Genomic DNA, 26,424 nt, shown 5'->3' on the forward strand with positions numbered 1-26,424 from the left:
AATAAATATATTCTAAATATAATATAATAAATAAATATACATATTGACTGAAAATCTTAAACCATAACATCCGTTCTCAAACTAGGGGGCCCCTAAAACAGCACCGGGGGGGCCACAGTTTTATGGCATTTTATTCAATTTAGAATTTATTATAAATTCTGTGTCATCAAACATCAGAAAATAATGCCAGCGACCAAAAGCACTGTATTAATTTTAGGTTTTTGAACATATGCTTAAGCAGTGGCATTGCTAGTCCCTTTTTAGGGGAGCTAAAGCCCCCCTAAAGTTCTAGTTTAGCCTCCCCTTAAATATTGTGTGTAATAATGTAATCTGTACAAGAATTCGAGATCGTTTTATAGTCCCCTTTAAAACTCTTATTATGAAAACGGCGTTAGGCTGCGTTATTTAGCGCATTCTTCAGTTCACACAGCAGTGAACATCATTAGCAGAGTAACATAACAAGGTGTGTGGATTAACATGACATCTGCATTTTTGCCATTCTTTGTTATAAATGCATCTTAATATAATGCGGGAGCGATACAAGACCCTTTCCATCCACTGTTTAAAGTTTATGTGCGTTCACCCTCGTTAACTAGTTGTTTACATTACCTTCAGCAAAATGTATATACTGTATATATAGATATATATATCCTCATTGGAGGCTGAGCCCCCCTAATATTGAAAACCTAGAATCGCCCCTGTTCTTAAGATTATGATTATAATTCCTTATTTGGGGGGGACACAAAGGGATGCTCCCCATACAGGGGGGCCTCGCAATTAAAAAGTTGAGAACAACTGGAAAAGACGATGCTGGATGTATTTTATGTCTCAACATAAACAACTTGCCGTCTTTTGGCCTTGTCCCACACAAAGATAAATACATAAAGTAATCTACAATTGAATAATTCCAACAGAAATGGCGAAAGAGAGAAAACGTTAAGGATTGCAATTTAAGATTGAACCGTTTTAGGTTATCGGTTGGGTCCATAAAGTCTTACGGCAAATATTACATTTAAAAAAGTAAGAATGGTCCACCTTATATAGGTAAGAGCGTGCTAATGGATGTACCTGGACTCAGGCAAGTAATTAAGTGGCCAGATATATAATTTAGATCCCAGACCTAAAATTATCACAGAAATCCCAGGTTCCCAGCATGCAATGAGTAAATAATCAGTGACCCAGTTGTGAATTAAATCAGTCCACTTAATCTTCATACAGATTATCAGGCGTGGATGCTGCATTTATCAGCCCCAATTCATTTAATCCTGTTGGCGAGAGCAAGACAAACACTGAACTCTATTAAAACCCCTAAATGAAACAAGTTACTATCTCGGAATAATTCACCGAAAGCCTCTAGCTAAATGAGAACCAGATTCCAAAATACCCCAGTGGATAGAAAACATATTAGGAAATTGATTTATTGCATTACAATTCAAGAGAGAACAATATTTTATGCATATTGGGAAATCAAACAACCAAAAGTCTAATAAGTTAGCGTTGTAAAAGCTTCAGGTCATCCAAAGATAAGTGTGCTAAAGCTTATCGTCTGACAAGAATTAAAGCTATATTCAGGCTTATTATAGAAAGACAAAGAGCCCAATGGAAACTACAGTACGATAGCTTTGACTTTCTGTTGATTCTTCAAGGTCCAGATGGATGAACCGACATGTATGTAAGGGGAAAAAAGAACACAAAGCCAAAATGTTTATGGGCAGTCACGTGAGTTTTATTCGGTTTACCATAAAAATCCATAGGGACATGATGTTTTGGAAAAGGTCTTATGTTAAGGCGAGGAAAATGCTGACCGGTTTACATCCTCTCAACTGGATTGATACCCAGAATGTCAAAGCCTTTGGCCATCACAGCTGCTGTGGCTTCACAGAGGAGCATCCGCCACATGTTGACTTTGACCACTTCCCCTGAGAAGAAAGATGCAGAGGGGTCAAGGTGGCTTTTTTCTTGTAAATCAAACCAATGACATTTCATCACGTGTCTTAAACATCATTCAAAAAACATGCTGTGCGTCAGAATCGATTTCCCCAAAATGAGCGCGTAGGGATACGTGTTTGGCCAAACAAGACTAATTTTGCAAACTCGCGACTCTGAATTCCACACTGTTCACACGCATAATTTCATAAAATCACTATTTATGTGCCAACAAGAAAAACAAACCTCCAAAAGCCTCATAAGCCGAGTATTTTCCATTTCTTCAGTAAAACTCAATTTCATTAGTCTACATTAAATAGTCTGAAGTTGCTGCATAATTCAAGAGACAGCAGCTTCACCCTAACTAGTTCTTAATAAAAGAATCAAATGAGGAAAAACAGCTAAGGGATTTTCTATCAAATATCGTCCTACATTAGCTCTCCCTGTTCAAATAAACCATTATTCTTGGCTAACACACGATGTAAAAACAACCCCAAACAAAGCTGACATGCATCCAAATGATAACACTTGTATTTAGCAACTTTTTCGTTTCTATAAGCATCTTGTGAGAGCGAAACTACATACCGTTTTGGACTCGTTCTGTTACATCTGGTATGGAGCAATAACCACACACTCTGAATTTAACCACGAGAACCTCATGACCATTAAAGGTTTCAAGCACAGGGCCATGTTTTCCTTTCGCGGTATTAAGGTGAAATTCCTCTGTCGGCTACACTTATTTCCACCGTGACTGATGCTGGAACAATTCACAGAGTGTTATGAACTCTGGTCGATGTGATGTGGAACTCACCTGTCTGCCGGTCTTTCTCCACACAGTAGCAGCTGTCGTAGAACTCGGTGAAGGTGGTGGCCAGCTCGTACAGGTAGTCACTTAGCGTGTGAAGCAGAAGGTCGTCTGTGATCTTCTGCAGGATCTCGGGGAAGCGTAGGATGCATTTACCAAGCTTCCATTCCTTCTCGTGATCCAGCAAGACTTCCGTGGTCTCGGCTGCTTTACGCAGGGCGTCCTCCTGGATGTTAGCCACTCTGGCTATAGACCTGGAGGTGAACAGAGATGTGTTACGAGAGATATCGCACGTCAATGAGACATGTGAAAAACAACAGGGTTTGCTGGCAATTATACATGTGTTCCGGCACCAAGCTATATATCGCGATTATGAACACAGGTAATATTGTTATCGTGCGTGGTTCAGAAACAGTAGATAATTTAAAGTAGCACATTAGCTTCTTTTCCATCAACTGGTTCATATTGAGTGTGGGATGAATTTGCTGAAAATGCTTCTGGCTTCAAGTATAAATGAAACAAAAATGAGAGTAGACGAAAAGAAAAGCCTTGATTATGTTAGAGTAAAACAGAGGTCAAATATTTTACATTTTTATCCAGATTGAAACATGCCAACCCAGAAATTATTAGCTGAAAAAGATTATTTATTTTTGTTCTTTACAGTGTGCTGTTGCATTTGAACCTGTTTGAAGAAGTTAGTTTCTTTGCACATTGTTGTTTATTTATAATATATATATATATATATATATATAAAATAAAATGTTGTTTATACATATATATTATACAATAATTCTTTTCAATTTTTGGGGCCATTTGAATAAGCAGTTTTTAGAATAAACGTATTATAAAAGGGACAAGCTGATGCTTTTAAAACTGTTTTGTAACTAAACAGTTTTCAAAAATCCAACAGCATGATATGAAAACCATGATGCTTACTGTGTGGTGACAATGACCTGTCTTGATGTGCCAAGCAGAAGGAAAGAAATCAGGTAAATAATAACTTTTGGGTCTGTTTATTGGACAGTTATTATATTAAAGCAACACTTTGTAGTTTTTAGACCTTAAAGGCGCAGTATTTGATTTACAGTGGCCACTAGCGTTGTATTATAGATTTGCAACGAATCTCTCAGTCCAAACACGACGGTAGCCGCCACAATATAAAAAGATGTCGTGGGACCTGCGTTAATATTAAAAAGACTTTCCAGCAGAGACGTGTTAGCAGAGATAGTCATAGATATCTATGGAGATACTTTCCATCAGAGAGACGTTGGAGAGAAAGATCTTCTTAAAATCACCCTCGAGGAGGTTGCTTTGATTCGGATAAGTGTGACTAACATTGGTTTTTCTGTCTGTAAGAATCAAGATATGATGTTAGTTTTGTTCTAATATGTGACCCTGGATCACAAAACCAGTCTTAAGTAGAACAGGAACATTTTTAGTAAAAGACAAAAATATGTGTGGGTCAAAATTATCGATTTTACTTTTCTGCCAAAAATCATTATGATAATAAGTAAAGATCATGTTCCATGAAGATATTTAGTAAATTTCCTACCTTAAATATATAAAAACTTTATTTTTGTGAGTTGATGGCCTGCCACAGTGTCCCTGATTAACAACTTCAAAGGTAATTTTCTCAATATTTTGATATTTTTGCACTCTCAGATTCCTGATTTTTAAACGGTTGTATCTCAGCCCGATATTGTCCTATTCTAACAACTCATACATCAATAGAAAGCTAATTTATTCAGCTTTCGGGTTATGTAAAAATCTCAATTTCGAGAAATTTACACAGAAGACTGGTTTTGTTGTCAAGGATCACATATTAGCTGTGTGACGGAGCAGTTTTGAGTGTCATTGTTTATCTGGAACCGCTTTAATGTTATAATAGTCCAGATACTGGAGAGAGAGAGCGAGAGTGCGTGGGCGATAAAACTGTAGAGAGAGCGCATTTTACTCTTTTACTCAATGATGAATCAACTAGATTTAATCCGCCGGTCACATATGCATTACAAACCCTAGAGTACCAAATGGGAGAACCTGTGAGAAAAAGTTCTATAGTGCTGCTTAAAGGATCTGAAATTGTGAAAAATTTGAAATTGTGATTAATTTTGATTATGAAATTTAACATGTGAATATATAAAACCTGTGTTTTTAAAATATTTCAATACTATGTTCAGCTAATGTTTAAACTAGACTGACAGTAAAAAATAAGCAACTTGAAAAAGTTTGTGTATTTATTTATCAATGACTATGTTTAGTTGCAACCTCATTATGCGATTTTAATAGGATTTTCCCAATATTGCGATACACTTTACCTCATGTAAACACAATCATTCGATCGGAGTAATATGATTAAGCTGACAATTGCAGTAAGTACAATATGAAGCAATATGAAGGCATGTAGACTAGGGCTGAAACGATTAGTCGACAATAAAAAATTGTCGACTAATATTCTTGTTGTCAAGTAGTCGTTTGATTACGTGACTTAATTTAAGGGCCTGCAATATCACAATTTGACCGCTACTGCACTGTAGCGCTAGAGTGTATTGGTGCCTTCTTGAATGGTATCGCAGTAGAAGGACAAAAAGCAAGAATTTTGGCTATGTACAAACGAATGCGAACAAGTAAAGTGTGGGAAAGCTTTACCAAATTGAAAACAAAAAATACGGTTGTGTGCAATGCATGCAATTTTTTTAATATTTTCTTCTGTTAGTTGCTCTTTTTCATTAACTCTTTCAACGCCATTTACGAGTTATTTCATCATTTAAAATAAACGGTACCCGTCACAGATTAGTTATTACAGCAATCAGTGTTTGTACTGTTGTACAGCAGGTGGCGCTATTACACACCTTTGGAAAAAAGTACAGAATCCCAGAACCTAGAACGTATATTTCTTATCGTTTTTTAATGATTGTTCTGAGTGTAATCTGGGCGGAATCTTTGACAAAAAACTTTATCTCAGCTGTTTAATCAAAGTGATGTATTTTTGAAGAAACCTACCAACATCTAAGGAGTGATAAAAACAAACAAATTAGGATAGTAGAATACGGTTTCCTTTGTTTAAAAGCAGAGACTGTTCTTTCATTGGACATATTGTTTGTCCATATATACTTTACAGAAAATGTACTGTGACCCATTAAAGTCTGATGAAAATTTAAAAAAACGGTGGCGTAGGCTGGCAACTTTTTTTTAAAAGGCTGGTGGGGAAAGAGTTAAACTGAACTGTTGTCATAGAAATGCTGCTTAATGCTTCTTTCAAGAGATTTGTCTAGATTTAAAAAAAAATACCCGATTTATTTATTTATTTATTTTTATTTGTATTTAAAAGTTTGTAGAGAGTATTTGTGTAACTCGAGTTGGACAGAATCAGCAAACTTAAAGAGAGTAACCAGTTGGTTCAAGTTCATTAAAACAAATATCAAAAGCTGAATTGATTTTATTCATTTCGTAAATTATGTATAACTCAATGTTTTGACTAGTTGCGAAAGCTGAATAATCATTAAAAATGTACCGATTAATCATTGAAACAATGGACGGTTGGTCGATTAATCGGTTTAATAATCGCTAGATTAATCTACTATCAAAATAATCGTTTGTTGCAGCCCTAATGTAAACACCATAATCGCATTTATGCCGCTCTGACCAAGGTGCGCATGCGCTTCTAGAACGCAACCTCAAGCGCAAATTCATGCAAAACATGACATTCTTAAGTTTAACCGTCAAGCCAACTCGCTTTCAGCAGTCTCTGCTCCTTATCTTCATAAAGTAACAGCGACATTTTCATAATTTCCGTATTAACAGTTTAAACCTAGTCATTGTAATATTAATTCATTAATAACATATCATAATATAGAAAATGGATATTACATTATATTAAATGAAGCATTTGAAGGCAGTTTATGATGGTATGTTTGATCAATGTTCAGATTAAAAACACGAGGACTGAATTTCATTTTCAAGCTGTTCTTCAAAATGCTTCAGTATAGAAAAACTATTGATGTTAAAAAACAAAAATTGTACGTGCACAAAGACAGAAGAAACAGAGAAAAGCAGAGAAGTTGCATTTATGCAAGCTGTCAAAACAATCAAATAAGAAAAACATGTTACAAAAAAAGATTAAATCCTTTCGTTCTGCCAGGGAAATTTGAGGATCAGATTGGATTGGATGCATTCTGAGAAATTAAAAGCTGAAATCCCCACCAACTGTTGCCATGGCCAATTCACTTTTTTGGCTACTGCTCCTCTTACTGGCTCCACATTCGCTTCCCTCTAAATATGCTATTCTGTTACCAATTGTTTTGAACAGCCCATTAAAAGACAGGAACAGGCTCTCCATACGCACGAGAGCGTGAAGCCGGAGGGACGGCGATACCCCGAGCTCCTGACATCGGGTCAACAACTCTTCTGAAGTAAAAGACCAAACACTGACAGAACACAAGGTGATAAAGAGGCAGTATAGACTGTGCCAGACCACTTGTGCAGAGCATCCAACCTGGCTAGGATTGAGCGATATCTCTCAAATACACAAGCACAACACGTACAATTCGGACAGAAAAACACAGACTGTCTGCACAGCAGATGCACTCATTCATTCATGTGCACGCAAAAGTGCGAAACCCCAGAGTCCAAGCGCACATACAATACCCACACAGCAGCACACACCCAGACTGCCAAAAGAACAAAACATCAACAGCCCGTGAGAGCGATCAACTGGACCGAGGCCATTCAGCAGTGTTGGTGAGCTGTTTCCCACCCATGTGGAAATCAATCGCGCCTCCATTTCCAGCGCAGCATCCACTCAACGATATTATTACCCAGAGGAGGAAACCCCATATCAAACCCTCAGCGGGCTTCATTTGAAACGGGTGAAGACATCAAACCTCAACGGACTTCACCTGAAACAGTTGAAGACATCATTTGGTTCAGGTGAAGTCTGATGAGGTTTGAACAACCTCAGTATCCAGCGAAAAAATGTCCTAACGTTGTGTTAGTTCAAACAAAATTGAAAATTGCTAACATTCTAACAAATATCTTCCTCTATGTTCATCAGAACAAAGTTTTTATTTATGCAGGTATGAAATGACATGAGGCTGAGAAAACAATGACAGAATTTTATTTTTTGGGTGAACTGTCACTTTTAGTAACGTTGTAATGTTGGGTCTTTAAACAGACGTGTTTATTGTGTTTTTAGAAAATTAAGCAATGACATGACATATTAAAACTTTTCTCTTTTATGTTCTTCAGAGAACATTTTTCTAACATTACCATCACATGAAAATGTTATTTCAGAAAGTTTTAAACTTATAACTAATGTTGTTAGAATGTTTGTTAAGGGGGTCATATGTCACGGTTACAATGAATATTATGGTTTGTTTTAGATGTAATGTAATGTGTACTCACGATTTAAGGTTTAAAACGCTGTATTTTCCACATATTGTGCATGTTTGTATCTCCTCTTTTCCCCGCCTTTCTGAAACGCGCAGATTTTTAATAAAGCTCATCGCTCTGAAAAGCAAGCTGTGCTCTGATTGGCCAGTTAACAAGTGCATAGTAATTGGTTGAATACTGCAAGCGTGTGACGGAAGTGTTTCGTCTCTTACCATATTTGGAACATCATGTTCCAAAGCAATTGTACTGACAGGTACACACACCTTACTTTCTTCAGCATTTGGGCGATCTTAGTCAAATCATACCACGAACTGATGTAGATTTGTGGGGGTGTGGTTACACAAGGTGTTTCAGGCAGGTCTGGTTGAGCATTAGCTTTCAGATAGAATGCATCTTTTGTTCAGACACTTTTATTCTTTGCAGTTTTACGCACAATGTTTTTTTTTTACAGAAGTGTTTATTATATTTTTAGAACCTCTGGCAGTGATATAAAATGTTAATATATTCCTCCTTGAACATTACAGCAAGAATGATCTCAAAGTTATCAGAAATTTACATGTTAGCCTAAAAGGCTTCACTAAAAACGGTTGAAGATATCAAACTTTAACAGACTTAACTTCTAACTTCTGTACCAAGCCAAAAAATTTCTAACATTCCCATCAGGTTTTGAAAATGTTATTTCCAAAATGTTTAACTATCATCGTAAGATAGTTTATGTACAAATATGTTTATGTTTATACAACATTTAGCACTGACATAAAATGTTGATAAAATGCTCGTTAAACATTAATGCAAGAATCATTTGGATAACTTTAAGGAAACGTTTGCCATACGTTTCATGTTAGCCCTGTAGACCTGAAACGAGTGAAAATATCAAACCTCAGAAGGTTTTGCCCGAAACATGTGAGGATATCAAACCCTAAACAGCTCATTTGATGAGGCTGAAGATCTCAATCCCCTAAAGTGTCCATCTGAAGCAGTTTCAGATATCGACCCCTATGGGACTTACTTGATCCGAGTCAACATCTAGCAGGGCTTCACTGACATGAGTGAAGCTGTCGATCCCCAGAGGACTCACCTGATGCGAGTGAAGGCGTAGAGGAGATAGGCTGCAGTGTTGCCCCTGTCGTCCAGCATCTTGTCAAAAGAAAAGACGTAATCGTTGATGCGGTTGTGCGAGAGGTCCGCGTACTTGATGCAACCAAACGCTACGGCACGCTGAGCCTTCACCAGCTCTTCCGGGGTCAGCACCTGCAACACACACACACATAGTAAGAGACCTTTTGGTTTCCATGGCAACCTTCAACATTACAATAAAATAAAAGATGATACATTTTCTAAATCTGTTACATGAGGTCACACAGGTTTGCTTCCGTTTAAAGAGGAACGAATAGATGCGCCGTGTACTTAAAAAATGAACATCTCCGAGCAGATCGGTGTTGGATCTGTCCTACATCTCTGGCTCGAACTGCTCACGCCCGAAGAAGCATTACGCGATTACAGCGCCTGCCAACTTTTCTGCCTAATTTAAAGCAGCATATGTACGTTTCAACGTGCCTGACAAACAAGGCGCTTAGCAAAACATCCAAGTCAGCATCACTTAAGGGAAATGGACCCATTTTATATTTCCATCAAATAATAATATCTGTGAAAATGCTCAAATTGCACAAGGGCTACTAAACTTCAAGAGAGTGACATCCATGGACATCTAAACGTCAAAACACATTAACTCCGCCTGTTTGAGTCTACAAACATGGTTTCTGTCAATGTCAGAACGATCCGTGGTGTTTGTGAGAGAGAAATCGTGCAAGTAAAGCGCGATGATTCCTGAGCGAAAGATCTCACTGAGGGATGTTGGATGGTTACTCGTTCACTTCTATTGTGTAGACACAAAACCAATGCAAGTCAATGGGTAGTAGCATTCTTCAAAATATCTACTTTTGTGTTCATCAAGAGAAAAAGTCATGCAGGTTTGACATGACAAAAGGGTAAAAGATGACAGAATCTTCATTTTTGGGTGAACTATACCTTTAGGGTTAAAAGTGATGTTTTAAAGGGGCTCACCTTATCTCTCTCCTTGTCCTTCAGCTTGTCCATGGACCTTTTTAGACCCTCCTCTAGAAGATCCATTAGTCGAACCGTGTCTCCTGAACGAGTCTTAAACTTTTTCCTGAGTTGAAAATAAAACAAATACTCTTAACTCACTGGTTACTACAATAGGTCTAGTCAACGCAGTATGTTTATAACAGCAACAGGGTGACAGGAATACTAATCTTACTTGTCCTCCCCGAGCACGACGCCGAAGCCTGCGTGTTCCACCCGTGTGACCTCAGGGTCGTACCATCCGATATTCTGAGCGGCGGCGAAGATTATCTGAAAGTGTGATGACTGCCATAGCAGAACATACATATTAACAATAAATGTATCATAAATATTACACATATGTTGTTTATATTAACACATTTTTACAGTACGTATGAATGACTGGCCTTGTTTTTATATCATGGTGGGGACTTAAGGGATAGTTCACACAAAAATGAAAATTCTTATCATTTACTTACAAATGTATGTTCTTCTAAACACAAAAGGAAGATATTTGGAAGAAAGTAACCAAACAGATCTCATCCCCCATAGTAGGAAAAATAAATACAAGTCAATGGGCGATGAGAACGGTTTGTTTACTGACATTCTTCCAAATATCTTCCTTTGTGTTTAGAAGAACAAATACATTTATACAGGTTTGGAACAATCGGAGTGTGAGTAAATGATGACAAAATTTTCATTTTTGGGTGACCTTTAAGCCTAAATTCACAGCAACTCATGGGGACTCGTATTGTTTTTGCAATGGGCTTATAAATTGTAGAGAACGATATTCTTTGAAAAATATATATATATTTCAAATTTTCTATGATCTTTAGGTTTAGGAGATAAATATACAGTTTGTACAGTATAAAAACCATTAAGCCTATGGACTTTCCCCACGGAGATTAAAAAACAGATAATAAAAAATCATTGATAATAAAATGACTAATTTCAGTATTTATCATATTCTAAATAGTAAAAAGCAAACTCTCGAATAATCTTGAAACCATCATTTACAGCAATAAAAACAAATTTAAAAAATTCGCCATTTTTATGACTAACTACTTCGATTTTTTTTGTCTAGATTTCAAAGACATGGACACATATTTAACATAATATTAAAGTTTCATTTTATGCTAAAATAAGGGAATCTTGATGGTGTCTAAATAACTCTTCGATATAAGCCCTGAAAATATTTATCTTTTCCCAAAACACGGCAGAATTATAAAACAGGTGTTTATAAAGCCACAAGCATACCGTGTTCTTGACCTCCGGCGCATTAATATTTGAAGACGTGAGAAGTCTCTTGTAAAAATGTAAACATACAGACGTTTGAATTCTGGGGTATGTGTGAAGTCTGGCCCCTTCGGTGCGGACACTGGTGACTACACCAGACCTGTATATACACACCTGGCCACTGTCAGTCACGTAGATGATAATGTCAGCCTTCTCGACGAACAGCCGCTGCCGAATGGCAGCCAGATCAGACGTATCGTAAGTGTAACCTCCATCCGATTTGACAATCGTCAGGGGAACGGACTGGCCTGGAGCAAACACTATCTTCCGGCCCTCGTCCATCTGCACCAGGCCTGTGGAGGGACATAAGGATTGATAGGGCAGGTGAGAGAAGAACAGTAGAAGCATAGAATCGATCTCGAAACAACACTGCCCCCTGCTGGATAAATGCATTTAGACATATACAATTCTTTATTCCGTATGTACAGTAGGCAGTTTTCAAAGATTTCAACTTGACTGACCTCTATGCAACAGAGGGTTAAAAAACAATATAATAAAATGTACTATAAGAAACTGAATGACACAGCAGATTAAAGCAAAAGAGTTTTTCTCAAACAACGCACCTCTTCCTTCAAACTCCTTCACCACGGCTGTCATCAACTCCTGGTAATAAGACTCTCCTCGCTCCTCGATGCGGATACCCAGGCAGTCGTAGACCTTCTGAAACTCTGCATCAGCAAGGCGGAAAGAAGCGGAAGGGACAAAACTGTTTAATTACGAGAGCCGCACCGCAGGGAAATCAAAGCAAACCAGCTTTCCTGATTTAGCAGACTCTGATTGGACGACATCAGCAGAAAAGACCAAATAAACACTCAAATTGACCTTCATTAGATGATTCACTCTTAATATTCACGACTTTGATAAGGGGCTGTAAGGTATATGCTGTAACATTAGGGGCCGGCTCTAAAGAGCACGCAGGGTGTCGCCGTAAACAGACGCATCAATGAGAGACGCCGGGGGGCGTCTGTGCCCTTCAGAGCTGAAATGCTAAAACTAATTGAAAGTTTCAAGTCCTGTAGGACTACTGTGCTGTGGAGTTTCTTCTGACTTTATTAAACAGGACTGCAGTTTAATGACCCTGAATGCATGGATGAGGAGAGATGAGTGCGAAATGTGTCAGCTTTTTCGTTCGTGTTTGGTTTATCTGTGTCTAACAGCTTTAAATTTATGTCCATTGTTGCGGGACGTTGGTTCAATGCTGAAGTGGTGTGATATACTGACCCCTACAGAAATTACACTATAGTTGCAGTCAGATATTGTAGGAATGTTACATTAGGGCTGTGCCATTAATCATTATGGTTTTGAAAATTGTTAAAACAAAATAATCAGATAAAACAAGTATTGTACATTATATGATCGTATACCTTTTATATTTATTTGAATGTATACATCCATACTTTATTTGAGCTATTTTAACATTTATTTTTCTTTGTTATTAAAGGGGTCATATGGCCTGAACACGTGTTTTTCTGTGTCGTTGGTGTGTAATAAGTTGCCCATGCATGTATTGGACACGTAAAATAGCTAAAATGAAAGTGTGGGAACAAAAGATGCATTCTATCTAAAAAACTAATGCTCACCCAGACCTGCCTGAAACGCTTCGTGTAACCACACCCCCACAAATCTACATCAGTTCGTGGTATGTAGTTGACTGTGTATGTAGCCGCCCAAATGTAAACACAAGTAAGTAACTGTCAGGAAATATGGTAAGAGGCGTTACATTTCCGTCATATGCTTGCAGTTTTCGACCAATCACTACGCACTGGTGAACTGACCAATAAAAGCATACCTCTTCAGAGCGATGAGCTTTGTAAAAAATCTGTCATAGAGGCGGGGCAAAGAGGAGATACAAACATGCACTGTATGTAGAAAATACAGCGTTTTTAACCTTAAATCGTGTACATACATTGCATTACATCTAAAACAAACCATATTAGCCATTTTAGCCGTGTCATACGACCCCTTTAAGTTGAATTCAGTGTTAAATTGACAAGTTCTTTATTTATGAGTAATTTATCTATTTATCATGTTTAAAAGCCGTGATCTTAACATTGGGCAAAATAATCGTGATAATAAAGTCACAATTTAACACATTTTAAGTTCATAATCTAAATTAGGGTGTCACAATGTGCAGTAATTGACAATAACCGTGATACAAATAAGCATTTAAATATAATTATTAATATCATGTTAATTAGGAGTGTCCTTGACTAAGGATGTGGGGACGCCTCCAGGTGATAAACAAGGGTACAGCGAATTGTGCAGCACAACATTGATGCATCAAAAAACAATTAAACGTTAATTTACAGAATTTGTTAAGAACAGAATATACCTTTATAATAAATAAAAAAACGAAAGATAGGCCAAAGTGGGAAAAATTACACTGGTAGTAAATAGTGCCCCAAAACTGTTTGCTTTTCTATATTCTTCAAAATATCTTCTTTTGGGTTTTACAGAACAAATACATTTTTTAAGTTTCTTCCTACCATGCTAATCAATGGTGGCCAAGAACTTTTTGGCTATAAGCATTCTTCCAAATATCCTTCTCTGTGTTCATCAGAACAAGGACATTTATACAGATGTGGAACAACTCGAAGGTGAGTAAAGGATGACAGAATTTTCATTTTTGGGTGAACTGTGAATTTAGCAAAACAAAATAAAGTAAATTAATAATATTAAATTAGACATCTAGATGCCAGCTGCAATATATTTCTGTTGCATAAATAAGTGCTAGAAAATTATGAATGAATATTCAAGCTACTACTCTGAGGTTAAATTTGCTGATTTTCTCCGCACTACTTTCGGGAATTTCAGAGAATAAGAACTATTTACGCCTATAAACGCCTGCAGAGCGCCACAGGGCCTGTGCACCATATGCGAGAGATCGCGTCAGAGTAAATGTGTCAAACGCAAACAAGGCTTTGTTCTCCCAGAGACAGCTGACATTTTAAGAATGACATTCTCGTTTTGGCACACATGTACCTTTACGGGAAACGTCACAGATGAGGTTCCAGCCTTTGATGAAGTCTGGTTCTTTGCTCTGGAGTTTGACCACACACTGATACGCTCTCTTCTTGAACTCCTCGTCCTCATCGAACCTCTTCTTGGACTCCTAAAGTAAAAGATTGAAAGAAAGGCTTTAAACGGAGCTCTTAGCACTTATAAAACCAGAACAAGAGACCTTACAGGGCGGACTTACCCAGCTGCTTATCATTTTAACATCACAATATAAGAAACTATGCCAAAAGTGAAGTTCAAGTTTTCAAACCTCATTTTATTTCATTGTGAAACAGCAGCTTTGCAATCGGAAATACTGTTGTGTAAGCAAAACGGCTATACAAGCAATAAAAAAAACATTAAATGCATCACATCAAATAAATAGTTCACAAAGTTTTTGGAGGGATCTGCAAGTAAAAAGCTGATTCTTGCAGTTTGTTTGGCTTTTTGTTGACAAAGACAGTAAAGAGGATATGGGAAGTTAGTGGGGAGAGAGAGGAACGGACGCTCAATGTGAGCTCAAATACAACCTGCGATGTAATAAAATGAGCATTCACCTCAAATAAACAAGAGGCAACAGAAACTCACTTTGTAAAAGGCCTGAAGGTCGCTGATAGGTGGGGAAACGGTGAGATAATTCGGGAATTTGTCTTGCAAATGAGCAATGAGCATCCCGAACTGTGTCCCCCAATCTCCAACATGGTTCAACCTGAAAGATACAAAGCCAAAAGAGAAAAACAAGAGATGTAACCAAGCGGCCTAATGTGTTTTGAGGGGTGCTGATGAAATACGTCTAAAAATTTGTGTCTTATACAGCGTTTACTTAACTTAAAGAGCAAAGTTTAAATTTCTGATAAATTCTTCCACTACAACGTTTAATAACACCTAACTTTAGTTAAGCACTAAGCGAATGGTGGATTGTGGGTAGTGTCATAGTTCTGCAGGAACTTCGAAGTAAAATGTTTTATAATAAATGTTGATATTATAGGTTTGTTTTAAAAGCTTTATGCATTAAATGTCTTTTGACTCTCTATAGCTTCCACAAACCAACCTTAGCACTTCATAACCCAGGAACTCAAAGAGTCGACACATGCTGTCTCCAATAATGGTGGACCGCAGATGACCGACATGCATCTCTTTGGCGATGTTAGGCGAGGAGAAATCCACAACTACCTGAGAAACGCCAGGGAAAGGGAATACAAGTGTATATGTGTTGCTTTGTATAAACGTTTATAGCACTGTGTTGGTATTTTATGTTAGAGTAAACTCAATTCTACCTTCTTTTTCTTCGCCAGAGGAGGTGGCTGGGGGCCATTCACGAGCAGGTTTGAGAGAAGTTTAGAGACAAACTTCCTCTTGATGTGAACGTTAATGAACCCTGCATTACAAAGTGTGCATGTTTAGTAAGAAATCTTTAATTGGGAAATACCTTACTCAGGAAAATGAATACATCAAAAGGTAAATGCACGAACAAACCTGGTCCTGCGATTTCTGTTTTCTCAATCAACTCGTTGTGAGGAATGTTCTGCACAATCTTCTCCGCTATCTCTCTTGGGCTGACCTTCTGACCCTTAGCTTTCATCATCTTCAAGAAAAAAGAGAGGTATAGCGATATAGATTATTTCCAGAAAAAAACATGAGAGGCTAGAGGTGGGACAAGTGGGGATTGTGGGATGGAACTTAAGCACGAGATAGCAACACATCATCACATCATCCCTTCGTGTTTTGTACATTATGCACCTACACTCCAACAAAACACAGATGTATGACTGAGTTTGACAAAAGGTTCCAGAATTAGAAAAATACTTTATGAAACAAGTTGGAGTGCTGGGGGAGTGTATGAAGTACAGAAATACTACAAGTTGACCATGTAAAGCATGAGAAGCTAGCACGTTCAACAGTGTAAAGAAGACAGAATGCATGACATGGCACGATAGCGCCGCTTTGAAAGGAAACCAAGCACGGAGAAGTTTAGGGAACATGAGTTATCTGTCTATTACTTGGGACACCACTGGATCATTTCAGATCCGTTCAAATCGAGAACAAAGGACATGAGAATTCTCTTGTAAAGTTTTATTTGATGTTATCTTTAAATTGTGTTGCGAACATCCGGAAAAATTACATTATTGCAAATTATAATCAACATAATAACATATTAAAACAACCCCTTTGGTTTTGCTTTAAACCCTATAAACAATAAAATGTTTACTCTTTCGTACAGTATAAAGTGTGTAATATATTGATAAGGTTTACATTTGGTTCCAATGAATTCAATGAATTGTATCTAGAGTTTTAACAGTTGTCTTAGCATCAATCCATATTAAAGCTTCTCTGCCTCTTTTTAAATAAGCAGAACAAAATCTGCCATCAACTGCATTAAAATACAGTATAGACAGGCATCGCTTTAAGACTATTTGTACACATTTGGTTATTTATATTTCTGGACAATTGTAAACACAGTTAATATGATAACACAGAATTCTGCAGATTTTTCCAAATTCTAGAGCGCAAACTAATGCTGGGGCCACACCGAAAGATAATCGGGCCAATTTCTCCCCTTCCGACAGTCCTAGGTAAAGTCCCGATGATCTTAAACAGCTCTAAAGATTATATTATCAGATTTTCCTGTGGTGGGATGTGTGTTAAGAGTGAATGAACCTGATAAGAAGAATATCGCAGTCGCCCCGATCACGAATCTTCCCTAAACGATCAGAAATCCTGATGTGTGGGGGAAACCCCGAGGACAAACGCACAAGAACTCGGTTAATTGTCAAGTGCAACCAAACAATACTCTATTAGAAACTCAGCTGACAGACGTATAACAACCGTAGTTATCACTTCAACAAACCCTTTACTTTATTCTGTCAATTTTCTGTCAAAAGCATTACAAACACTATCATCGCAATAACAAATAATTTCAATAAACCAGGGGCCTCATTTATCAACAGTGCGTAGAAAAGGTTCTATATTTTGTCCAACGAATGAAATTTAGAATGTGTGCAAGTATAAAAAATATCCGTATTTTTCTAACGTGCGTACACTGGTCTTACGCGCTAGGGCTGCTCGATTATGACAAAAATCATAATCCCGATTATTTTATCCAATATTGAGATCCTGATTATTTGACACGATTACTCATTACGTTTAAGAACAACATAGAAAACTGACAAACATGCCTTTTAAACTGGGAATTCAACTGAAAAAATATATATAAATGTGAAAATAGCACAGCTGAACCACGTTGAAAGGGGTGCCCTTTATATGTGGTTATATACAATTTATAAATATATATAATCCGGTGGATTTATACCACAAGAAAAGAGAGGATCCATGCAAAATTGAATGCGGCACAGTAATTGTTTCACCTCGATTATTTTGTTTTTGTAATTGTTGATGGCCAAAATTGACGATTAGGTTTTTTTTTGGATTAATTGCACAGCCCTTTAACACACACCAGTGAATAATCACTGTTTAAAAATCCCACATGTTATTAAATGCCATGCTCGTTCACTGACAAGACCTCCCTTTATAAATCACGTGTATGTCCCCGGCGCTCTCACTAAACCGATCACAGGGCTCTTTGAAAACGCATTCTTTGCGCAATGCATGTTTTGCTCAATTTGCCGAATTTGCTGTTTTTTTTGGGTGAAATTGCAATTGTATTATGATTTGGTAAAGCGATGTAGTAATAGAAAAACAATACGATTTTTTTTATTAATAAGAAAAACTATTTTTGTTCTATTTCAGTTCGTTTGAATGTTTTTAATATATTTTTTTCATATATTGTTCTGTTAAGTGTGTCTTTAACATATTTCAATAAAAGTTTTGCCAAATCATCCAGGAAAGTGAGATCAGCCATGACACTACACTTAGATTTCAAATGCTTTCCAATCTGTCTTTAGTAGCTTCTCACACCAATTATACAAATGTCTAATTTGAACTATGAATTTACTGAGACTGCAAATAAAGTACACTGGAAACACATGGTGGCACTTTCTTTTTGTACTACTACAGTTCTCTCACTACATTTTCTGTGTAAGCATGCTCAGAGGTGTGCTCATATTGACACACAATTCTACGTATAGGTACAAGTTGGTAGATCACACACTTTGCGTGAAACTGTTCTTACGCAATCACTTCGCACACATTTGTGTGTACGCACTGTTGATAAATGAGGCCCCAGGCTCTGTGCAAGTGACGGTTGTGGTTGGAGTCCAAGTGTGCGGATGCTTTAAGGTGGAACAGAAAAAAAAGGTCCATTGGAGCTAGTGGAGCCAGTAGACCTCTTCTTGTGATAATTATAGCAGCTATTTTTTACAAAGCCATATTAATTACTGCTAAGACATAAATACAACAATATTTGAGTTGCAATTAAATTATATCTTGTGCTGTGCCACCTTAAATGCTTTAGACGACGCTGCTTGTGCAATTTCTCAACGATGAATGATATTTCAAAAATCACATAAAAGGTTATATGTACACATTTGTTTATATTGAACACATATATAATAAACAAAGCTTACAGTGAAATAATAAATAACTTTTTCTGAAATCTCGAGAGAATTTGAGAGATTTCCTGTGTTCACAGTCAGGACTCTGTTCGAAAATCTGTTGGTGTGTGGAGTTATGAGTTAAATGAGGTGTGGTCAATGAGGTGTTCATTATATAAAAAGTCTGAATGTTCTTCAAAATGTCGTTCTGTATTTAATGGAAATAAACAAGCAACATTGGTTTGGAATGGTGTCAAATTCTACATATCAATTGATGCTGACCTGAGCCATTGCCATGGCACTGTTACACTGGTAATCCCCAAACTTTGCCTGCTGGTTGGGGGTGACCGCATACGGAGGGTTCTCCAGGTCAGGGTAGGCGGTACTGATGGCTTCCCCAAAGATCTGCTGCAAGCTCTGGTTGATGTTCAGCATAGTCTTGCCGTTTTGGCTCATCTCTTCCTGTAAACTCTGAGAGGCAAAGGAAACCACTTTAACAATAGCTTAGTTTGATCAAATACTCATGTTCAAGGAACATAACGAAAAGCTATATTTAAAGAAGCCATAAAAAGAGGAATCAAATATCATTTTTTTAGTATGCATAACAACATAAAGGTTGATGTCCTGAAAACATACTGACAGACAGATGAGTATTCAAAAAACCAAGAAATAAGCTCAAAGATGTCAATTTCTTATGCTTCTTAACCATTAAGCAAGAAAAACAGTCAGAAGAAATAGTCAAATGAGTCTTTTTAGTACACATTTCTAACATTCTAAGCGGACGTTTGAGAAAGATTTATGACAGAACCCTTTACACAAAACCTAATGTTTCACTTCCACTTCGAAGAATCCGTACGCCACAAAGTTGTAAAAGCAAGAATTTCATAAAAGCTCAAGAATGCACTGCAGTATAACAAGTATACTTACTTTTTTGAGGATGTTAAGGCGGTACTTCAGACGGATGTTCTCCTCCTTCAGTTCCTCCAGGTGTGAAGATGCAAAGTTTAGATCCTGAGGATTTTTCAGTCTCTCTATTTCATCCTGAAGCAACTTTATATCTTTTTCCTGTGTAGGAAAAACAGGACAAAGATCATAGAGTCATAAATCCACGGTGTGTGCGTCATATTATCTCTGTTATCAGCAATTGATTCAGGAAGTTCTCTTAAGTCAAGTGTGACCATTTTTTTCATTCTGCAGGTAAAGTTTTACTTTCACTTTATTTTCTTTCTTCAGACGAGTGAAATGAGTTGAGCTTGTTCACACTGACAGATCAAGCACTGCTGCATTTGATCAGAAATATGCATTTTCTCGCTTTCTATTCAGCATCGTATACACACACAGATACTCTGACAACTTACTTATTATCAATGAACATCTATAAATTACCCAGAAAGCCTATGATTCCGCACAATTCTGTCTAGATGTCTGTATAGATATCGAGCCACTCCCCTTTCTTGATTATAACTAAAAGACAAGACTTAAAATGTAATTAAACTGATCGCTGTCAGTCCTGCAGGAGCTGCGTAACGTTACTGTCTATTACGTCAGAACACCAGAAGCAGCGCATGTAAGTTACGCATGAACACAACTTGTAAGCTTCGTCATTTTGTAACGTTTAAACGCAAAGCTGACCTGTCGCTGGAGTCGAGACGTGTACTCGGACACGGGACACGCCATAGTTTCCTCGCCAAAAGAGATAAAAACAGCCACAGAGACGGTCTGAAATCTCTCACTAGTTCAACGTGAAAAATACTTTCGCCGGCTCCGAGACGTCACTTCCGCTAGCAGCCTCAGCGGAAAACCTCCGGACTAGTGTTCTTAAATATGTTTTTTTAATCATAAATATTACAAATTAATATCTAATGTTGTACATACACATTATATTTATAATCAAATAAAAAATTTGGAAAGAAAGCGAATTATTTGTACAATCTACTCCTCCGCCGACCATCAGGTGGCAGTAAGTGCTGCATCCAGTCCGATATGAACCGAGAGAAGAATAGCAGCAAATAGTGGTACCTGCTTGAGCTTTGAATGAACTGGATCTTATGTAAGTGAGAAACACACACACGCACATGTATTTCTTATTTATTTGTTTTCGTCTCTATGAATAGGAGCAATCCGTGCAAAACCTTCATGTTTGCGTTAATTTCACGCTTGCTTTTATAATCAGATCACATCTGATTAGTGCATTGGATGCAACCTAATGAGTTTAACACAGGGCACGAGCTAGAAGCTAGTTCAAAGCTTTTTCCAATGCAGTATCCCAGTTAAAAGATTTATTTCCAGTTAGATTTGGGACATCAAGAATTAGTAGAGAGTCAAATGAAGCATGCATTTAAATGTAATGCTGTTCAATTGACTAAGGGGTGTCCTTGTGTCTGTTACCTTGTTCGTCACATCGAGTTGCTTCGCTTGGTTACAAAGAAAATGTGCTTTTTATAAATATATTATGTGCATCAGTTAAGACTGTGGGGGTTATTTGTTTCTCCGTTTTAGGCCACCTGATTCATTCTATTGTGTATTGACAGTGGACTGATTTCATACGTCTGCTGTTGTTGATGCTGGTGTAGCGTTGCCAAGGTAACATGGGATTTCAGGATGATTTTCCCAAATTGTTGTGCACCAAAATGTTCCTATCACTTATGATGAAATACATAGAACAGCACTTTAGGACCGACAGTATTACTATGACACTACAGTAAAATAGTCTAAGTGGATTTCTGTCTTGGTGGCTTGCTTAATTGTTCAAAATCTTCAATCACGTTCACACTCTGTCCTGCAGTATGTCTGTGTCAGTGATCATCAAGTGGGGCGGACAGGAGTACTCCATTAACACTCTGTCTGAAGAGGACACGGTGTTAGATCTGAAACAGTCCATTAAATCTCTCACAGGAGTTCTCCCGGAACGACAGAAGCTCTTGGGGCTGAAAGTGAAAGGTGGGAACAGACTCGGGATGACAAATGATACACAAAGGCAGCCTTAAAGCGAAATTGAATTTATCAGTCAAAACGTTTCTGACATGGATTTAGCCTCGTAGATCAAATTCAATTTGTTATATTCAAATGAAATAATTTCAGGTCCCCTGGTTGACTCTAATTTTGTCGCTCATTAGGTAAACCAGCAGATGATGATGTCAAGCTTGGTGACTTGAAGTTAAAGCCCAATACCAAGATTATGATGATGGGCACAAGAGAGGAAAGTCTGGTGGGTTTTTTAGGATTTTGTAGTTCCAGGAAATCTAATTCAAATGAGTGTAATTGTATGGAATTTGATTATATTTTCCTCTTGATTCTAATGGCTATAAATGACTGAGTTGTAATGCATAGTATGTGATGATTTTGCTGATATAGTGTACGTCATGTATTTTAATTATGCAACTATTTGGCTTCATTCCTAACACAAGTGAACATAGTAAAGATGCAGTGAATGTAATAAAGGTCGCCCACGTTATGAACAGATTTGATTGTTTGTTCAATGAAACGCCTTTCTGTAGGAAGATGTCTTGGCCCCTCCTCCAGAAAATGATGATGTGGTCAATGACTTTGACATAGAAGAGGAAGTAACCGAGGTTGAAAACAGGCCAGTGAAAACCAATTTGATCACATTTAATGTCACAACATGATGTATTCTTTTCTTTCTATTAGCTTGCATGTGACATTTATTGAAACCTATGTAACATTACGTTTGTTTTTTATACAGAGAGGAGAATTTGGCCAAGATAGCTCGTCGAGTGAAAGATAACAAAGTTGAGGAATTGAATCCACCAAGACCAGGAAAAAGATTACTTGTGCTAGATGTTGACTATACGCTTTTTGGTAAGTCATCCGTACACCGTGACACATTATTTTGACATTTTTAAATAATAATTTCACCGCAAACCTTTTCATGTAGATCACAAGTCATGTGCAGAGACAGGCCAAGAGTTGATGAGACCTTACTTACACGAGTTTCTTACGTCGGCATATGAAGACTATGATATTGTTATCTGGTGTAAGTATCTGTCTTGGCATTCTAGCATTTTGGACTCATTTAAAGGTGATCAAAGACCTCAATCTTTCTGTTCTTTTCTTTTTAGCTGCAACAAGTATGAAGTGGATTGATGCTAAAATGAAAGTAGGTCCTTGTTAATGTTCCTGTCCTTTCACAGTCATACTTTGGTTTGCTTTCCCACTATAAGTGTTATGTTTTCTCTTATTAATGTAACAACATTGTATCCATATTGTATCTATGGTGTTTTAGGAGCTTGGAGTGACAGACAATCCAAACTACAAGATCACCTTCATGCTGGACAGTTCAGCCATGATCACAGTGCACACGCCCAAACGAGGAGTCGTAGAGGTCACCACCTGTTCAAATCACAAAATAAAACATTTCTCTCTGTCCAGCTTCAGTGTGTCATGTGTGCAATATATTTCAGGTCAAGCCTTTGGGAGTAATATGGGGTAAATATGGCGAGTTCTACAACAGGAAGAATACAATCATGTTTGACGATATCGGCAGAAACTTCCTCATGAATCCACAGAACGGACTGAAGGTATGTTATTACTTTATCTTATAGAAGCTTAAAGAAATATTTCACCTAAAAAGGAAAATGAATCACTCTATGCTATCCCAAGTGTATATGACTTATTATATTTTTTATATAAATTTGATGTTGCTTTATTGATTAGTATTTTTTTAAAGGAATAGTTAACCCCGAAATAAAAATCTGTCATCATTCACCCTCGAGTTCACCCAGATTGTACAAAATAATATTTAACCGTCCATCTGGTTATGCTATTTGTGCAAAAATAATGCATTTGAACTTTAAACAGAGTTCATTTAATTTGACTGACTAATACATTTGTGACGCATGATGTGTCATAAGACACCTCATTATGAATGGTTTGAAGTGTTTTTTCTTGCCCATCTTGTTCTTAGATTAGACCTTTCATGAAGGCACACATGAACCGTGAGAAAGACAAAGAGCTCTATAAGCTGTCGCTCTACCTGAAGGAAATCGCTAAACTGGATGACTTCTTGGGTCTCAACCACAAGCACTGGGAAAGGTGAGGTTAAAATAAAATAATGTACGAACCATGCGAGTAATTCACTTGAATGTTAGATATGAAGGGTGAAGAGAGATCGATCTTCTGATGATCTTTATACAACTCGCATATGGCCATAGAGCATCCAAAATGAACACTCAAGGGGCAAATTTGAGTAAACTAGCTTTTGACAATGAAATAAAACTGCTGTCTGTTCAAACAGCACATGTTGTATGTCATTGTAACATAGATCGTTTTTGTCTTTTAAAAACAGGTACCTGTCAAAGAAACAGAATCAATGACACCATCAAACCATGATCATTCATTGAGAAACGGATTGGTGCCAGAAGCCCCTCCAAACAGACCGATCTGCTTATTGTTCTCTGTATCTTGCATTTCCCATCATATCTCTCTTTATAGTTGCTCTTTACTGGAGATTCCACTCAAATTAACAAAAAGGTTTACATCTACAGTCAAAGGCATTCAACAAACAACATCATTTACAGCAAGCATGATGGTCCTCGATACCTCAATTTCTGCCTGAAACACACATTTCATACTCTGATTTATGTCATACCATGTTTAGATGTTAATATGAAAAGCCTCACCTTGTTAATATCTGATCGAAAAAGAATATGATGCACATATAAATCTAGAAAGGATGTATAGTGTAAAATATCTAAGTTGCACTTTTTCATCAGTTGTACTATTTGGTTTACAGTATATGTGTGGAAGTATATTTTTTTTGTTTAGATACGTAAACCATAACTGGTTTGAATGGTACTCCAAAGGGAAAGGTCAGGTTGAATCTGTCTTCTGTGTGGCTGGTCCAACTGGTTCCCATAGAAGCAATATTTCTGGACTGGCTGCATAAACCTGAAACACAAAGAGATTCAGTTCATGCAAACAGCAAGAGAGGTTGGGAAAGCACAGCTTTATCATCAAACAAACTTTAGTATAAGTGAATACTGATGGGTAGTTGTCATATTTACATGCATGTTTTTTTTTTTTTTATACGAGTATGTAACGGATGTAGTGTGTACTGCGTGCATTCGCTTAAGCTGTCCTTACATTAAATGAGTCGATAAGATTTGTCGAACAGTACGTAGCAAGTTCTCGTTGATATACCCCATAACTTACCTTATAGAACATTGATTCCTTGATTAAGAAGTGTGAGTTCAGTTACATTATCATGGTATTCAGTCATGTGACCAGTATTTCATTTTGCAACTGCGTTTTATCCGGTGTTCATATGTGCAAACTGGATTTATGTATGTAATCTAAATGTAAATTAAACTAAATTGGTTTTACAATAGTTTTGTGTCCGTTTTATAAAAAGTGTAGCATTTTAAACTTTACTTAAATGAAAGATGAATACAAATTTTATAAACATCAATTTTAAGTTGTCTGTGGATCAATACAAATCTGTTTTTATTTATATCTTTATGTTAGACATCTATGAAGGGATTATGCATACACCACCACAGCATAAATCACAAGTAATATCAAGGATGTAATAATGATATATTTATTATTGTTGTTAATAAAATTGTTGGTAACACTTTCCTTGAAACATGTATGTATAATGCATTATAGTTTTAAAGCATTTTAATGTTTATAAATAACTGTTATAACAGTTAATACATTATAACACTTCGCAATTTAATGTTACACTACACATCTTAAATTGGTTATAATTCTTTATAACTACATATAGTGCATTACAACACACATTATGAAGATTTATAACGCATTTCACCCTTTAATAACTGTATATACTTTATATTTAAGTGTTACCAAATTGTTTGTATGAAGCATATGTGCAGTAGATGCAACATGCTGAAACAGAAAAGACTGGGTAAATTGTGAAATCACACATTTTATCTTATATATTGTATTTTATGCCTTTTTATATTATATTATATGGGTCAATGACGTGTTTTGTGTCCAAATTCATTATTTTCCTAAAAAGAATTTGAATAAATACATGTCATATATCAAATGGATCTACAATATGTCCTTTATAAGAAACCCTTTTCATTTTATTGAAATTCAATAGATTTTTTGAGTTTTGGTGTTTGAAAGACCAAAAATGTCAGGTGGTGCGACCGTCCGAACATACAAACAGAGAACAAAACTGAGAAATAAATGTTAATTTTCTCAATAAAATTCTTAAAAAAATATTTTGGCATGATTTTATGTTAAATTTCTTATATATGAGGGGAAAAATACTCAGTGCTAAATACATTACATGTATATTATTTTAAATTAATACATGGTCGCACCACCTGACATTTACTTATTTGTCATTGACCCATATATATATACTCTATATATTAGCCTAACGAATACAGTTTTCAATAGTGACCCTAAAAGCATTCAACAAACCTCAACACATTGAAAACTGTA

At 36.8% G+C, this 26,424-nt stretch overlaps 2 protein-coding genes across 3 annotated transcripts; one reads left to right on the forward strand and one right to left on the reverse strand.

The window, feature by feature from the left end:
* Positions 1-1,704: 1,704 nt before the first annotated feature.
* rars1 (arginyl-tRNA synthetase 1) lies at positions 1,705-20,754 on the reverse strand. The gene is made up of 15 exons (XM_056730173.1): positions 20,617-20,754; positions 19,912-20,049; positions 19,267-19,455; positions 15,971-16,079; positions 15,772-15,872; positions 15,546-15,667; positions 15,083-15,203; positions 14,480-14,609; positions 12,061-12,165; positions 11,612-11,790; positions 10,398-10,507; positions 10,184-10,289; positions 9,198-9,370; positions 2,738-2,985; positions 1,705-1,919 (listed from the first exon to the last, which is right to left on the reverse strand). The coding sequence occupies exons 1-15, from the start codon at positions 20,659-20,661 to the stop codon at positions 1,810-1,812; spliced, it is 1,986 nt and encodes a 661-aa protein (XP_056586151.1). The 5' UTR covers positions 20,662-20,754; the 3' UTR covers positions 1,705-1,809.
* A 172-nt stretch (positions 20,755-20,926) lies between these two features.
* ublcp1 (ubiquitin-like domain containing CTD phosphatase 1) lies at positions 20,927-25,330 on the forward strand. Of its 2 annotated transcripts, none has more exons than XM_056731278.1 (12): positions 20,927-21,034; positions 21,484-21,567; positions 21,770-21,924; positions 22,101-22,192; positions 22,482-22,567; positions 22,688-22,803; positions 22,880-22,978; positions 23,064-23,101; positions 23,228-23,326; positions 23,406-23,522; positions 23,909-24,036; positions 24,290-25,330. In XM_056731278.1, the coding sequence occupies exons 3-12, from the start codon at positions 21,771-21,773 to the stop codon at positions 24,315-24,317; spliced, it is 957 nt and encodes a 318-aa protein (XP_056587256.1). In that variant the 5' UTR covers positions 20,927-21,034; positions 21,484-21,567; position 21,770; the 3' UTR covers positions 24,318-25,330. The 2 variants fall into 2 exon arrangements, with proteins under 2 accessions (XP_056587256.1, XP_056587257.1); XM_056731279.1 differs by having other exon boundaries at positions 21,003-21,034; positions 21,516-21,567.
* The last annotated feature ends 1,094 nt before the right edge of the window (positions 25,331-26,424 follow it).

Source organism: Triplophysa dalaica, chromosome 19 (assembly GCF_015846415.1).
Source record: "Triplophysa dalaica isolate WHDGS20190420 chromosome 19, ASM1584641v1, whole genome shotgun sequence".
NCBI classification, from domain to species: domain Eukaryota; kingdom Metazoa; phylum Chordata; class Actinopteri; order Cypriniformes; family Nemacheilidae; genus Triplophysa; species Triplophysa dalaica.